Source organism: Serinus canaria, chromosome 25 (genome assembly GCF_022539315.1).
Source record: "Serinus canaria isolate serCan28SL12 chromosome 25, serCan2020, whole genome shotgun sequence".
NCBI lineage: Eukaryota > Metazoa > Chordata > Aves > Passeriformes > Fringillidae > Serinus > Serinus canaria.
The window spans coordinates 15224287-15240792 of NC_066338.1; the positions used below are offsets into that span (position 1 = coordinate 15224287).

The following is a 16506-nucleotide window of genomic DNA, read 5'->3' on the forward strand; positions in this document are numbered from 1 at the left end:
CCTGGTACGGCCTGGGGACACTGGGGACACTGGGGACACTGGGGACATTGGGGACACTGGGGGCACTGGGGACACTGGGGACATTGGGGGCACTGGGGGTACTGGGTACACTGGGGGTACTGGGTACACTGGGGACACCAGGGACATTGGGGGTACTGGGTACACTGGGGACATTGGGGACACCGGGGACATTGGGGGTACTGGGGGCATTGGGGACACTGGGGACATTGGGGGTACTGGGGACATTGGGGGTATTGGGGAATTGGGGACATTGGGGACATTGGGGGCACTGGGGACATTGGGGACATTGGGGACACTGGGGACACCAGGGGCATTGGGGACACTGGGGGTGCTGGGTACACTGGGGACATTGGGGGCTCTAGGGACACTGGGCTGGGACATTGGAGGGCACTGGGACATGGTACTGGGGCACTAGGGTGGCACTGGGACATTGGGGTGGCACTGGGATGTCACTGGGGTGGCACTGGGACACTGGGATGGCACTGGGATGGCACTGGGACATTGGGGTGGCACTGGGGTGGCACTGGGGTGGCGCTGGGACATTGGGGTGGCACTGGGGTGGCATTGGGACATTGGGGTGGCACTGGGGTGACACTGGGGTGGCACTGGGATGTCACTAGGGTGGCACTGGGGCACTGGGATGTCACTGGGGTGGCACTGGGACATTGGGGTGGCACTGGGGTGGCATTGGGACACTCCCCACCACTCTCCAGGGACAGGGACAGTGCCAGGGCCAGGGTGGCCCTGCTGGCACAGGGACAGAGGTGTCCACTGCCCCGGTCCCCAGCACTGTCCCTGTCCCTTGTCCCCAGGTGTGGCCGCCGGACGCCAGCGCAGATTTTTTATTCCATTTTCTAAGATTTCGGGGCTGCCCAGAATTCTTTGGGGATTTTTATTTTTATTTTATTTTTATTTTATTTTATTTTATTCCCACGGGCAGGTCCCCACCGTGGAGCAGGGGGAGGGTCTGGGGACAACGCCAGGGCTGTCCCCTCCCCCTGGGGACCTCAGGGCAGGTGACACGTGCCACACACCCCCCTACCCCCCACTGCCACCCTTGGGTGACACCGGGGACACTGAGTGACGCCCTGTGTGCCCCCCCCCATCACTGCCACCCTCGGGGTGTCCCCAGGGCAGGTGACACTGGGGACACGGAGCAGACCCCCCCCCCCTCACTGCCACCCTCGGGGTGTCCCCAGGGCAGGTGACACTGGGGACACGGAGCAGCCCCCCCCCTCACTGCACCTGGTCCCAGGGCAGGCACTGGACACGGAGCAGACCCCCCCCCCCTCACTGCCACCCTCGGGGTGTCCCCTGAGCCCCCCCCTCCCACCTGTGCACACCTGTGGGGGACACCTGGACACGGGGAGGGGACACGGGGAGGGGACAGGGACACTCGCGTGCACACGGACACGGGGGGAGCACGGGGACCCCCCCCCAGCCAGAATTAAAGGGATCCTTTCCCCCCCCGCCTCCTGCTTGGGCCGCGCCGGGGGGGGGGGGTGGGACCCCTTTGGGTGGGGGGGGGCTCCAGGACCTCTTTGGGTGGGGGGGGCTCCAGAACCCCCCCATAGGTGCTGGGGGGACCCGAGACCCCCCTTTGGGTACTGGGGAGGGGGTCCCGGACCACTCCCACCCCGGGCTCCGCCCCCCTCCCCAAATCCCGCCCCCCCCCCGGTTTCCCCGCACCCCCCCCCAATGGCCGGAGCGCGGCCGTGGTGGCGGCGGCGTTTATTAATTAACTAATTAATTAATTAATTAATTGCTCGTTAGCGGCGGCGCGGGGGGGACACATGCGGGGGGGGGGGAGCTCTGCCAGCGGTGACCGAGGGGGGGACACGGAGGGGACACGGGGGGGGACACGGGGGGGGGACACAGAGGGGACACGGATGGGGGAACACGGGGGAGGGGGACACGGAGGGGACAAGGGGGGGGACACGGGGGGGGGACACGGGGGGGGGACACGGAGGGGACAAGGGGGGGAGACACGGGGGGGGGACACGGGGTACAAAAATACAAACACGGGGGGGTGGGGCCGGGGCGGGAGGGGCTGGGGGGGGGTCCGGGGGGCGTTCCCGAACATTCCTGAGCATTCCCGGGACGTTCCCGAACATTCCCGGGGGGGCGGGGCATCCCGGGACGGCAGGGGCTGCTCAAAGGGCAGCGGGGCCGGGATTCCGGAACATTCCCGAGGCTGGATCCGGGATCTTGGGACATTCCCAGACCCGGGATTCCGGAACATTCCCGAGGCTGGATCCGGGATCCTGGAACATTCCCAGACCCGGGATTCTGGAACATTCCCGAGGCTGGATCCATGGATTCTGGAACATTCCCGAGGCTAGACCCATGGATTCTGGAACATTCCCAAGGCTGGATCCATGGATTCTGGAACATTCCCGAGGCTGGATCCATGGATTCTGGAACATTCCCAGACCCGGGATTCTGGAACATTCCTGAGGATGGATCCATGGACTCCCCAAACATTCCGGGGTTCCCGGGGCTCTCTGGAGCTGGAAGGAGCGGCTGGGCTGGGGTGTGGGAGCGTTCCGGAACATTCCGGGACATTCCCGAGCACTCCCGGGATGTCGCGGGGAGCGGGGACATTCCAGGGACGCGCGGAAGCCAGGGGACACTGGAGTGGGATCTGTCCCTGTCCCCAGTGCCACCTGCACCGCGCCGGATGGGACCTCCCTGTCCCTGTCCCTGTCCCCATCCCTGTCCCTGTCCCCGGACAGGATGAGGACAGGGCACAGTGCCACCCTCATGGTGTCACCAGCCAGACCCCGAGGGGAGCGTGGTGGCCCTGTCAGTGACGCCCCGTATCGCCCCTGGCTGTCCCCAGATTGTCCCCCTGGCTGTCCCTAGAGTGTCCCCCCTGGCTGTCCCCAGAGTGTCCCTCCTGGCTGTCCCCAGTGTGTCCCCCTGGCTGTCCCCAGTGCCACCGTCCCCAGTGCCACCGTCCCCGCCCCAGCCCCTCCCGAGCGGGAAAAGCGTTTTTAAAAATCCCAAAGGACGGAGCCCGGCGGGGGCCGGGGGTGGCAGTGAGGGACAGGTGGCACCGGGACAGAGGGGACAGCCCGGGGGGCTCATGGCACGGAGGTGACACTGGTCCTGGCACAGCAGTGACACCAGGCCTGGCACAGAGGTGACACCGGGCCTGGCACAGCGGTGACACCGGGCCTGGCACAGGGGTGACACTGGGCCTGGCACAGAGGTGACACCGGGCCTGGCACAGCGGTGACACCGGGCCTGGCATAGCAATGACACCGGGCCTGGCACAGGGGTGACACTGGGCCTGGCACAGAGGTGACACCGGGCCTGGCACAGCGGTGACACCGGGCCTGGCATAGCAATGACACCGGGCCTGGCACAGGGGTGACACCGGGCCTGGCACAGCGGTGACACCGGGCCTGGCACAGCGGTGACACCGATCCGAGCCCGGCCCCGGGCGCTCCTGCCCTGCGGATGGCGCTGAACTCGATGGCATCGAAGACGAGACGGTGTCACTCGGCCGGACAGGGACCTGCCGGGAGAGGACAGTCACCGCCGTGTCCCCGCCCCCTGCCGTGTCCCCGCCCCTTTCCCGGTATCCCCACCCCTTTCCCGGTGCCCTGCCCACTCCCGGTGTCCCCGCCCCTTCTCCCGGTGTCCCCGCCCCCTGCCGGTGTCCCCACCTGGCTCCTCCCCCCGCTATTCCACGTCCCCGTTCTCGCTGTGGCTCCCGGTGGCCGCGGGCTCCTCGCACGGGGACAGCTCATCGATGGACGCCTGGTTGGTGATGCCTGGGGGGACACGGGAGGGTCACCGGGGACACGGCCCGGGGTCACCGGGGACACCCCGGAACTTTCGTCCCCCCCAGGGCCACCCCCCAGACAGCCCTGGGCCACCTGCGCCGTGTTTGTGCCACCTGCCCGTCTGGGGACACTGGGACTGACCTGGCCCTGAGCAGTTCACAGGGTCCCCAGCCCCTCCCCGGTGGCTGTGGTGGCTGTGGTGACCACAGTGACCATGGTGGCCATGGTGGCTGTGGTGGCCATGGTGGCTGTGGTGGCCATGGTGACCCATAATGGCTGTGGTGGCTGTAGTGGCCGTGATGGCCTATAATGGCTGTGGTAGCCATGGTGGCCATGGTGGCTGTGGTGACCATGGTGGCCATGGTGGCCGTGGTGGGCCATAATGGCTGTGGTAGCCGTGGTGGCCATGGTGGCTGTGGTGACCATGGTGTCCATGATGGCTGTGGTGGCCTTAGTGGCCTTGGTGGCTGTGGTGACCTTGGTGGCCATGGTGGCCATGGTGGCCTTGGTGGCCCATAATGGCCATGGTGGTCTTGGTGGCCTTGGTGGCCATGATGGCTGTGGTGGCCTTAGTGGCCATGGTGGCCTTGGTGGCCTTGGTGGCCATGGTGGCCTTGGTGGCCCATAATGGCCATGGTGGCCTTGGTGGCCGTGGTGGCCTTGGTGGCCCATAATGGCCATGGTGGCCTTGGTGGCCGTGGTGGCTTTGGTGGCTGTAGTGACCGTGGTGGCCTTGGTGGCCATGATGGCCTTAGTGGCCTTGGTGGCCATGATGGCTGTGGTGGCCCATAATGGCCATGGTGGCCTTGGTGGCCTTGGTGGCCGTGGTGGCTTTGGTGGCCTTGGTGGCCCATAATGGCCATGGTGGCCTTGGTGGCCTTGGTGGCCGTGGTGCCTTGGTGGCCCATATGGCCATGGTGGCCTTGGTGCCGTGGTGGCTTGGTGCTGTAGTACCGTGGTGGCCTTGGTGGCCATGGTGGCCTTGGTGGCCTTGGTGGCCTTGGTGGCCCATAATGGCCATGGTGGCCTTGGTGGCTTTGGTGGCCCATAATGGCCATGGTGGTCTTGGTGGCCTTGGTGGCCGTCCCCTACCGCTGGACGCCCTCTCCTTCCACTTCTGCTTGTTCTCCTGGATGTGCTTGGTCCAGGTGGAGCGGAACCCGGCCAGGTCGGCTTTGATGTCCTCCAGGTGCTCGTCCAGGGACGGCTGCCGCCACTGCGAGCTGGGGGACAACGGGGACAGCTGGCAGCGGGCCAGGGCCACCGCCGCCACCACAGGGCGCGAACCCCGGGGACGGGGACGCCCACCTGGGCTGCTGGGTGGCCGCGGGGTTGCCCTTGGCCTTGGAGCCGTCCTCGGCCAGCGGCGTCACCAACTTCTCGGCCACGTCGGTGAGCACCGAGAACGTCGGCTCCACGATGAAGTCGATGAAGCCTGGGGACAGGAGGGGACACGGCCTTGCTGGGGACACCCCGGGGACAGCGTGGGGACGGTGTGGGGACAGCGAGGGGACAGGACGGGGACGGGACCCGGCCCGGACTCACCGATCTGCGACTGGGCCACCAGCGTGGAGGTGCGGTCGCAGAGGGGCGAGAAGGGCAGCCCCAGCTCGGCCTCCTTGTCCCCCTGGCAAGGCGAGGGACATCCGTGGTGTCCCCACGGGGTGTCCCCCATGTCCCCCCGCCCGGCCCCGGCCCTACCTGCCGGAAGAACTCCTCCATGAGGGCCTTGGTCCAGCGGCTGTGCACCGCCCACTGCTTGGTGGGGTGGCTGATGTCGGCCGCGTGCAGCAGCAGCGACAGCACCTTGGACTTGTCCAGCCTGGGGACAAGAGCCCGGATTGTCCCCAGGGCCACCCCGCCACCCCTGGGGACACACCTGGCTGCTGGCCACCGCCCCACCCACCTCTCCAGCTGCTGCAACGCCGTCTTCATGGACTTGACCTGCTGGAAGTGGCAGGACATGTCGGTGGCCAGGACCATCTCGATGACCAGCGCCCGCAGCTCCCTGCGGGCAGGGAGGGGACACGGTCAGGGGACAGCGAGGGGATGGCGCAGGGACAGTGAGGGGACACGGTCAGGGGACAGCAAGGGGACGGCGCAGGGACAGTGAGGGGACATGGTCAGGAGACAGCGCAGGGATAGTGAGGGGACACGGTCAGGGGACAGCGAGGGGACGGCGCAGGGACAGTGAGCGGACACGGTCAGGGGACAGCGAGGGGATGGCGAGGGGACAGTGTGGGAATGGCAAGGGGACAGTGAGGGGATGGCGAGGGGACATGGTCAGGGGACAGTGAAGGGATGGTGAGAGGACGGTTCAGGGACAGCATGGGGACAGCATGGGGACAGCGCGGGGACAGCGCGGGGACCTTACGCGAACTCGTCCTTGGTGAGGTTGACGAAGATGTTGAGCTCCTCGTCCTGCATCAGGCGGAAGGCGGCGCTGATGTGGTGATTCTCCAGCACCGAGCGGTCGTTGTACAGGATGGCGGTGTCCGACCTGGGCACAGGGGACACCGCGGGGACACCGTGGGGACACCGTGGGGACACCGTGGGGACAGGGCCCCCGCAGAGACGGGTGGCCCTGGTGGCAGCACGGCTGTGTCCCGGCTGTGTGGGTGGCCCAGAGCGCTCCCCAGGTGTCCCCAAGGCGTCCCGCGGTGTCACCTGGATGGGGCTGCAGCCCCGCCGTGCCACCCACACCGTGCCGTGCCACCCGAGCCACGCCGTGTCACCTGTGCTGTGCCAACCATGCTGTGCCACGCTGTGCCACATCTGCTGTGTCACCCGTGCCATGCTGTGCCACGCTGTGCCACCTGTGCTATGTGCCCTGTGCCATGCAGTGTCCCTGTGCCATGCGGTGCCATGCTGTGCCATGTCCCCGTGCCACGATGTGCCACCTGTGCCATGTCCCTGTGCCGTGCTGTGTCCCCGTGCCATGCTGTGCCACCCGTGCCGTGTCCCCATGCCATGTCCCCATGCCGTGTCCCCGTGCCATGCTGTGCCACCCGTGCCGTGCCCCTGTCCCTGCCCTCACTTGGTCTGGATGTGGAAGCTGTTCGTTGTCCCCGTGTGCTCGAAGTCGTGGATGGCGGCGGCGAAGACGATGGCCAGGAGCTCGATCTCGGACAGGCAGTGCTGGGGACAGGGACAGGGACAGGGACAGGGACAGGGACAGGGATAGCGTGTCAGGGACAGGGATGGGACGGGGTGGAACAGGGATGGGGATGGGAACAGGGACAGGGACAGGGACAGGGACAGAGTGTCAGGGACAGGGATGGGATAGGGATGGGGACAGGGACAGGGATGGGGACAGGGACAGGGATGGGGACAGGGATGGGGACAGGGATGGGACAGGGATGGGGACAGCAAGTCAGGAACAGGGACGGGGACAGGACAAGAACAGGGACAGGGACGGGGATTGGGACAGGGACAGGGATGGGGACCAGGATGGGACAGGGATTGGGACAGGGACAGCAAGTCAGGAACAGGGACGGGGACAGGACAAGAACAGGGACAGGGACAGGGATGGGGACAGCAAGTCAGGAACAGGGATGGGGACAGGGCAAGAACAGGGACAGGGACAGGGACAGGGACAGGCCCACCCCCACCGTGAGTGTGACACCCCAGGTGTGTCGTGACAGCCACGTGGGGACAGCGGGTGGCACATGCACCAGGTGCCACCCCACGTGTGACAGCCAGCAGGGGACAGTGGGGCACAGACGCGTGCCAGGTGCCACCCCACGTGTGACAACCCTGCGCAGTGACATTCCGAGTGCCACCCCACAGCCGGTGCCACCCTGGGGGCGTTCCCATGGCAACGAGCGGGTGCCAGCCTTGGGGACAGCGCTGTCCCCCGGTGTCCCCGCGGTGTCCCCGCGTGTACCAGCATGCCGGTGCGCAGCAGGACGCAGTGCACGGTCTGGGTGACGTCGGCCGCGTGCACCTGGTTGTGGTAGGGGTTCCGGAACTTTCCGTAGCCGCCCTCCAGCGCGTCCAGCAGCGACGTCAGGAACGCGCCGGGAATCTGCCGGGGGGACATCGAGGTGACACGGGGGACAGTCCCCGAGGGGCAGCTCGGGGGTCCTGGGGGGGACTTTGGGGGTTTTTGAAGGGGTTTGGGGTTCCCGGGAGGGTTTTGAGGCTGTTTTGGGGTTTTTGGGGGTGTTTTGGAGGATTTTGGATGTTGGGTCACAGCTTGAAGTGCTTGTCAAGGGTGCTGGGGGTATTTTTGGGGTGTTTTGGGGTGTTTTGGGGTCCTGGCTCACCTTGAAGCTGCTGTTGGGGTTGTGGTAGGTATTTTTGGGGGTATTTTAGGGATTTTGGGGTATTTTGAGGGTTTTTTTGGGGATTTTGGGGTAGTGGGCTCACCTTGAAGCAGCTGTTGAGGTTGTGGGGGTATTTGGGGGGATTTTGGGTGGTTTTGGGGTGGTTTGGTGTGTTTTGGGGTGCCGAGCTCACCTTGAAGCAGCTGTTGAGGTTCTGGGGGGTATTTTGGGGTATTTGGGGGTATTTTTGGGGTATTTTTGGGGTGTTTTGGGGTCCTGGCCCACCTTGAAGCGGCTGTTGAGGTTCTGGGGGGTATTTTGGGGTATTTGGGGGTATTTTTGGGGTATTTTTGGGGTGTTTTGGGGTCCTGGCCCACCTTGAAGCGGCTGTTGAGGTTGTGGCGGGTGAAGAGCTCGAACACCACCGTGCGCAGCGAGTGCTCCTCGGCCGCGCGGTGCAGCGAGAACACGTCAAAGCACCACTGGTCCAGCCCCTGCGGGGACACCGGGGACACCGCTGGGGACACTGGGGACAGCGCTGGGGACAGCGGGGACAGCGCTGGGGACACTGGGGACACGGCTGGGGACAGCAGGGACAGCGCTGGGGACACTGGGGACAGCGCTGGGGACAGCAGGGACAGCGCTGGGGACACCGCTGGGGACACGGCTGGGGACACGGCTGGGGACACGGCTGGGGACACGGCTGGGGACAGCGCTGGGGACACGGCTGGGGACAGCGCTGGGGACAGCGCTGGGGACACCGCTGGGGACACTGGGGACACGGCTGGGGACACGGCTGGGGACACGGCTGGGGACACCGCTGGGGACACGGCTGGGGACAGCGCTGGGGACGCCAGGGGGCGCCCGGGAGTTCCAGGGCTGCCCCGCAATTCCCAGTAAAGCCCAGTAAAACCCCAGTGAAGTCCGCAATTCCCAGTTGTTCACGTTGATTCCCAGCGATTCCCAGAGATTGCCAAATTCCCAGCGACTCCCAGATTCCCAGTAATTCCCAGTGATTCCCAGAGATTCCCAGCAATTCCCAGTTGTTCCCGTTGATTCCCAGAGATTTCCAGAGATTCCCAGTAATTCCCAGTAACTCCCAGTGATTCCCAGAAATTCCCAAATTCCCAGCGATTCCCAGAGATTCCCAGTAAAACCCCAGTGATTCCCAGCAGTTCCCAGAGATTGATTCCCGCTGATTCCCAGCTATTCCGTTGATTGACTCCCAGCCATTCCCAGCTCCTCCCAGCCATTCCCAGCGCCTCCCAGCGGCTCCCAGCAGCCCCCCCGGGGTTTTGGGGTGTTTTTGGGGGTTTTGGGGTGCCCCGGTACCTTCAGGCAGTTGAGGACGGAGGAGGAGTAGCTCGGCCCCACGGCCGTGTACGTCCGGCGGAACATCCTGGGGGGAGGCAGGGCTGGGGGGGCTGGGGGCTGGGGACCCCAGGGGATGGGGGGGGGCTGGGGATCCCCGGGGATGGGGGGGCTGGGGACCCCCGGGGATGGGGGGGCTGGGGGCTGGGGGCTGGGGACCCCCGGGGATGGGGGGGCTGGGGACCCCCTGGTCTGGGGGGCTGGGGACCCCCGAGGCTGGGGACACCCCTGGGGACACACCTGGGCACCCACCTTTGTTCCTCCTGGGTTTTGGGGACCCACGCGATGCTGGGGACAGCCCCTGGGTTTTGGGGACCCCTCTGCTCTCAGCTCACCTCCCACTCTCTCACATCCCCCCCCACCCCCAAGCTCTGTCCCCACCGTGTCCCCTCCGTGCCCTCCTGTCCCCGCTGTGTCTCCCTTGGGGTGTCCCTGTGTCCCCTGTGCCCTCCTTGATGTGTCCCTGTCCCCCTTGTGCCCTCCTGCCCCAGCCCGTGCCCCCCTGGCTGTGTCCCTGTCCCTGCCACGCCCCCCTGGCGGTGTCCCCACCCCGTGTCCCCCTCGTCACCTCTCCACGAAGATGCCAGCCTGCACGGCGTGCACGATGCTGCGGAATTTGGGTTTCTCCTCGGCCCGGCGCCCCTTGGCCCGCGCCTGCTGCGTGAAGGTGGCGGCGAGCCAGTCCCGCACCTCGGAGGGCACGGCCGCGTCCGAGCCCATGTCCCGCAGCTCGTCCTCGGTGTCCAGCGCCTGCCTGGGGGCACGGCGGCACTCAGCGCTGCCCGGCTGTCCCCGCTGTCCCCCGACTGTCCCCCGGTGTCCCCCCGGTGTCTCCCGGCTGTCCCCTGGTATCCCCCGCTGTCTCCCGGTGTCCCCCGGCTGTCCCCCGCTGTCCCCAGGCTGTCCCCGGCTGTCTCCCCGCTGTCCCCCGCTGTCCCCCGCTGTCCCACGGCTGTCCCCCCGCTGTCCCCCGCTGTCCCCCGCTGTCCCCCCGTGTCCCCCGCTATCCCCCGCTGTCCCCTGGTGTCCCCCGGCTGTCCCCCGCTGTCCCCGGTCCCCGTGTCCCCCCCCCCGCTATCCCCGCGCCCGGACTGTCCCCGGCTGTCCCCCGGTGTCTCCCCGCTGTCCCCCGCTGTCCCCCGCTGTCCCCCGCTGTACCCCCGCTGTCCCACCGCTGTCCCACGGCTGTCCCCCCGTGTCCCCCCGTGTCCCCCCGTGTCCCCCCGCTGTCCCCCGCTGTCCCCGGCTATCCCCCGCTGTCCCCTGGTGTCCCCCCGCTCTCCCCTGATGTATCCCGGCTGTCCCCCGCTGTCCCCCCCGCTGTCCCCGGCTGTCCCCCCGTGTCCCCCCGTGTCCCCCCGGTGTCCCCCCGCTGTCCCCCCGCTGTCCCCGGCTGTCCCCCGCTGTCCCCCGCTGTCCCCGGCTGTCCCCCCCGCTGTCCCCGGCTGTCCCCCCGTGTCCCCCCGTGTCCCCCCGGTGTCCCCCGGTGTCCCCGGTGTCCCTGCCCACCTGGTCTCGTCGATGCAGACCGCCTCCAGCAGCGAGGCCGCGTACTCCAGGTTCCGCTTCAGCTCCTCCACGCTGACCTCGCCCGCCTCGAGCTGCTTGACCAGGAACCGGAGCCTGGGGGGCGCGGGGGCACCCCCGGGACGGGGGGGACAGGTTAGGGACAGAGGGGACAGAGGGGACAGGTTAGGGACCCTCGGGGACAGAGGGGATCCCCAGCAGTGGGGGAACAACGGGCTAGGGACCCTCGGGGACAGAGAGGACAGCGGAGACCCCCGGGGACATCAGGGACCCCCAGCAGTGGGGGCACAGGGGGTTAGGGACAGCGGGGACAGAGGGGACAGCGGGGATCCCTGGAAACAGCAGGGACCCCCAGCAGTGGGGGGACAGCGGGTTAGAGACCCCCGGGGGCAGAGCGGACAGGGTGTCAGAGACCCCAAGGGACAGCGGGGACAGAGGGGACAGGGTGTCAGAGACCCCAAGGGACAGCCCCGGGGGGGGGACAGGGTGTCAGAGACCCCAAGGGACAGCGGGGACAGAGGGGACAGGGTGTCAGAGACCCCAAGGGACAGCCCCGAGGGGGGACAGGGTGTCAGAGACCCCAAGGGACAGCCCCGAGGGGGGACAGGGTGTCAGAGACCCCAAGGGACAGCGGGGACAGAGGGGACAGGGTGTCAGAGACCCCAAGGGACAGCCCAGGGGGGGACAGGTGTCAGAGACCCAGGGACAGCCCGAGGGGGACAGGGTGTCAGAGACCCCAGGGACAGCAGGGACAGAGGGACAGGGTGTCAAGACCCCAGGACCCCCGAGGGGGGACAGGGTGCAGACCCCAGGGACAGCGGGGACAGAGGACGGTGTCAAGACCCCAAGGACCGCCCCGAGGGGGACAGGTGTCAGAGACCCGGGGACCCCCGGGGGGACAGGGTGTCAGAGACCCCAAGGGACAGCCCCGGGGGGGGGACAGGGTGTCAGAGACCCCAAGGGACAGCCCCGAGGGGGGACAGGGTGTCAGAGACCCCGAGGGACAGCCCCGAGGGGGGACAGGGTGTCAGAGACCCCGAGGGACACAGGGGACAGGAGGGACACCTGTTGGAGTCACCCGGGTGGGGGGGACAGAGTGTTAGAGACCCCCAGGGACAGAGGGGACAGCCCCCCCCAGGTTGGGGACAGGGGGTCACAGGAAGGGGACAGGGAACTGGGGAACTCCTGCCTGGGGAGTGGCACCCGCGTGACAGCGGTGGCGCCACGGCATGGGGTGGCACAGGTGGCAGAGGGTGATACAGGTGGCACAGGTGGCACAGGTGGCATGGGGTGGCACGGGGGGGGCCCGGGGTGGTGACAGCGTGGGGACACGGGCGCTGCCACCCTGCCCAGGCCCGTGCCAGCACAAGGACACCCGTGTGGCCGCCGCGGTCACCGGAGCCACGCGGTGGGGAGGGGCCACCACGTCCCCCGGTCACGGCGACAGTGACGGTGACAGCGAGGGGGGCCGGGGGGAGCGGGGGGGGCACCGACGTCACCAGCGCTGCTGTGACCTTGGGGACGGCGATTGTCACCTTCCTGCGCCCGGCCACCCCCGTGGGGACCCTCAGGGACCCCCCCCTTGGGGACGGCCACCCCCCGGGCCCCCAGCCTGGGTGACCCCCTTGTCACTCGTGGGAACAAGGGACGGGGTCGGGCTGTGCCACCCTGCCGGGTGCCACCCCCTGGGCCACCTGCCACCGTGTCCCCTGCCGGTGACCCCCGTGTCCCCAGGGCCACCCCACGGGGGACAGGGTGACCTCAGGGACCCCGGGACTGTCACCCCCGGGTGCCGCTGCCCCTCGGGATGGGGGGCGACCCCGGAGGGGCTCAGGGGGGGACCGCCCCCACTTTGGGGACACACGGTCACCCACCTGTGGGAGCGACACGTGGGGACACACGTGTGACACCCCCGGAGTGCCACAACCCCCCCTGCAGCCCCGTGGGACACCCCCAGAGTGTCCCCCCACCCCCGTGTCCCCTGGCACGCTCAGGTGTGTGGCACGCGGCCCAGGTGTGTCACACGCGTGTGGCGCGCGGCCCCCCTGCCCCGCCTGTCGTCCCCCCCCACCGTGTCCCACACGTGTCCCCACGCGTGTCCCCACGCACGTGGTGCCCCCCGGGCCGCCCCCGCCCCACGGGGACCCCCCCGCCTCCCCCCCCCCGGCGCTGCACGTGCCGCAGGTGGGCGCGGGGCCACGTGAGCTCCTGGCACAGGTGAGGGGGTGGCACCGCCCGCAGCCCCCCCGGGGGGCACCGGTGACACGGAGGTGGCACCTGCGGCACCCCGCAGGCTTGGGGACACCCCGGGCCCTCTGTCACCCCGCGGTGACACCCCCAGAGTGCCATGAGGGGCGAGGGGACCCCCAAATCTGTCCCCGAGGGGGTCCCAAATGGAGGCTTGGGGACACCCCGGGGGTCCCAGGGGGGCTTAGAGGGGGATGGGGGTCCCCAGAGTGGGGGGTCGGGGGTTGGCTGGGGTGGGACCCTGGGAGGGGTCAGGGGTCCCGGTGTGGGGTCCTGGTTAGGGGGGTCCCGGTTTGCGGTTTAAGGGTTCCAGTTTGGGGGTCCCAGTTTGGGGTTTGGCTGTCCCGCTCTGGTGGGGGTCTCTCTCTCTTTGGGGTTGGGGTCTCTCTTTAGGGGGTCTCTCTCTCTCTTTGGGGTTGGGGTCTCTCTCTCTTTGGGGGGGGTCTCTCTTTAGGGGGTCTCTCTCTTTGGGGTTGGGGTCCTCTCTTTGGGGGTCTCTCTCTTTGCGGTTGGGTCTCTCTCTTTGGGGGGGTCTCTCTTTAGGGGGTCTCTCTCTTTGGGGTTGGGGTCTCTCTCTTTGGGGGGGTCTCTCTTTAGGGGGTCTCTCTCTCTCTTTGGGGTTGGGGTCTCTCTCCCTTTGGGGGGATCTCTCTCTCTTCGGGGGTCTCTCTCTCTCTCTCTGGGGGTCCCCTGGGCTCCCTTCGGGGCGGGGGTCCCGCGGCCGGGGGTCACTCACAGCGCCCGCAGCTTGACCCAGACCTTCCTGCCGGGCAGGGCCCTGGAGTCCAGCGGGGACGGGCACCCTCCGGCCGCGTCCAGCGCCGGCCGCTCCCGCTCCAGCCCCGGGAGGCTCCGCGGCGGCTCCATCGCCCCTGGGCACCGGCGGCGCGGCTCAGCCCGGCCCGGCTCCCTCCGGCAGCCCCCGGTTCCTTCCCGTAGCCCCCCGGTCCCTCCCGGTCCCTCCGGTAGCCCCCCGGTCCCTCCCGGTCCCTGCCGGAGCCCCCCGGTCCCTGCCGGAGCCCCCCGGTCCCTGCCGCGGCCCCGGCTCCCGGCGCCTCCCGTAACCCCGGAGCTCCCGCGGCCCCGGCGGCTCCCCCGGCCCCGGTTCCCGGAGCCTCCTGCGGGCCCCGGTAGCGGCCGCAGCCCCGGCGGCCGCCCCCCCGCCCCGGCCTCCCCCCGCCCCCCGGTAGCCGGCGGCTGCGCAGGCAGCACCGGAGCCAAGATGGATCCGGGCACCGGGGGTGGGAGCACCGGCAGGGGAGAACCGGGGAGAGCCGGGAGGAGAGGCCGGGAACGGAGAACCGGGAACGGAGAACCGGGAGGGGAGAGCGGGGCTGGGAGAGCCGGGAGGGGAGAGCCGGGAACCGAGAACCGGGGATGGAGAACCGGGGATGGAGAACCGGGGATGGGAGAGCCGGGAACCGAGAGGGGAGAACCGAGAGCCGGGATGGAGAACCGGGGATGGAGAGCCGGGAACCGAGAACCGGGAGCGCCGGGGCCGGAGGGAAGCGGGGAAGAAGGACCGGGAGGGGAGCGGAGGAGCGGGGATGGGCAGCGCCGGCACCGGGGATGCTGCGCGCTCCTACCGGGGATGCTCGGCCGGTGCCGCCGGTGCCGCCGGTGTCGCCGAGCGCCGGTGTCGCCGAGCCCCGGTCCCCCGCGGCCACCGGCGCTGCCTCCGCCGCCCGGGGCTCGCCGCAACTTTCCCCGAGCCGGCACCGGCACCGGCACCGGCACCGGCGGGCGGGGCGGGGCGGGGGGAGCCGGGGGCGGGGGCCGGGATCGGGGGGTCCGCCCAGCCCCGCGCGGCGCCGGGACCCCCAGGGGAACGCGGCGGGGAGGGGGGGCTGCCCCGGGACCCCCGGGGGGAGGGAGGGGTCCGGGACCCCCCCGGGGGCTGGGGGAGGGGAGGGACCCCCGGGGGGCAGCGGGGACCCCTCTGGGGCTGTGCCCCCACCGGGGGACCCCAAAACCTCCGGGGGGGGGGGGGAGGGGAGGTCAGGACCCCCGGGATCCGCGGGGGCAAAGGGGGAGGGGGAGGTGCCCCGGGACCCCCGGGGGTTGTGGGGGCGCCCCTGGGTTTGGGAGGGGTCAGAGCCCCCCGTGACCCCCCCTGTGCGACCCCCAGCCCCCCCCAGCCCCGTCCATCCCCGACCTCTGGAGCGTCCCTTTGTCCCCTTCCCTCGGGGGGGTCAGCAGCCCCCCCCCCAAATTATGGTAGGTCCTACCCAAACCCCTCACCTGGGCTGGGGGGAGCACCTGGAGCTTGAGGAGACCCCTCCCCACTCACACCCCCTGCCCCCCACCCTGAGACCCCCCCAGACCCCCCGGAGCCCCTCGGGGGCGCTGCTGGCCCGGGGGGTCTCAGAAATGGTCTGGGGGTCTCAGAGATGGTCTGGGGGGGTCTCGGGGCTGGCCCAGGGGGGTCTGGGGGCCGGCCCAGGGGGTTTGGGGTGTGGAGACCTCAGGGTGGCCCGGGAGGGTCCCAGGGTGGCCCGGGGGGTGTCCCAGGGTGGCCCGGGAGGGTCCCAGGGTGGCCCGGGGGGGGTCCCAGGGTGGCCCGGGGGGTCCCGGGTGCGGGGGTCTCGGGCAGGCCCGGGGGTCTCAGGGCTGACTGGGGGGGGGTCTCAGGGCTGGCCATGGGGGGGTTTGGGGTGCAGGGCCCTCAGGGCCGGCCCAGGGGGTCTCGGACTGACTGGGGGGGGTCTCAGGCTGGCCCGGGGGGGGTTGGGGTGCGGGGACCCCCCCGCAGCCCCCCCAGCAGGCGCCGAGCGCGGCCCCCGAGGAATGTTAATGAGCCTTTATGTAACGCCGTGGGTGGGAGCAGCGCCCACCTCGGCACCGCGGGGGGGCCAGGTGAGCCCCCCACCCCCGGGTACCCCCCCCACCCCGGGGTGCGCCCCCCCGAGCCCCCCAACCCCGCCCCGCCACCCCCAGGGTCCCCCCTGGCACCTCCGGCCGGGGATTCTGGGGGGGGTCCAAAATGGGGGGGGGGCTTCCTCTCCTCCCGGGGGGTCCCCGGATTTGCAGCCACGGGACCCCCCCTGGGCTGAGCCCCCCTGGATGGGGTGCGGGGCTCTGGGACCCCACCGGGGACACCTTGAGGGCCGGACCCCAAACCTGGGCTCCGCCAGCCCCTCCTGGGGGGACCCCCGACTCATTTTGGGGGTCCTCAGGGTGATTCTGGGGGTCCTCGGGGTGATTTTGGGGAACCTCATGGTGATTCTGGGGGTCCTCAGGGTGATTTTGGGGCTCCTCAGGGTGATTCTGGGGGTCCT

At 69.4% G+C, this 16506-nt stretch overlaps 2 protein-coding genes across 2 annotated transcripts in view; one reads left to right on the forward strand and one right to left on the reverse strand.

Moving 5' to 3' along the window:
• Positions 1 to 3711: 3711 nt before the first annotated feature.
• Positions 3712 to 14095, reverse strand: PDE1B (phosphodiesterase 1B). Its single transcript, XM_050983726.1, has 14 exons — positions 13965 to 14095; positions 10964 to 11077; positions 10023 to 10208; positions 9416 to 9482; positions 8461 to 8577; positions 7702 to 7842; positions 6853 to 6953; positions 6190 to 6315; positions 5722 to 5823; positions 5517 to 5637; positions 5361 to 5442; positions 5124 to 5250; positions 4908 to 5038; positions 3712 to 3803 (listed from the first exon to the last, which is right to left on the reverse strand). The coding sequence occupies exons 1-14, from the start codon at positions 14093 to 14095 to the stop codon at positions 3712 to 3714; spliced, it is 1638 nt and encodes a 545-aa protein (XP_050839683.1).
• A 524-nt stretch (positions 14096 to 14619) lies between these two features.
• Positions 14620 to 16506, forward strand: part of NEUROD4 (neuronal differentiation 4) — a 3281-nt gene continuing 1394 nt past the window's right edge. Inside the window, exon 1 of the mRNA XM_050984880.1 lies at positions 14620 to 14949. Coding sequence (XP_050840837.1) covers positions 14620 to 14949 — 330 coding nt within the window. The remainder of the gene's footprint in view (positions 14950 to 16506) is intronic.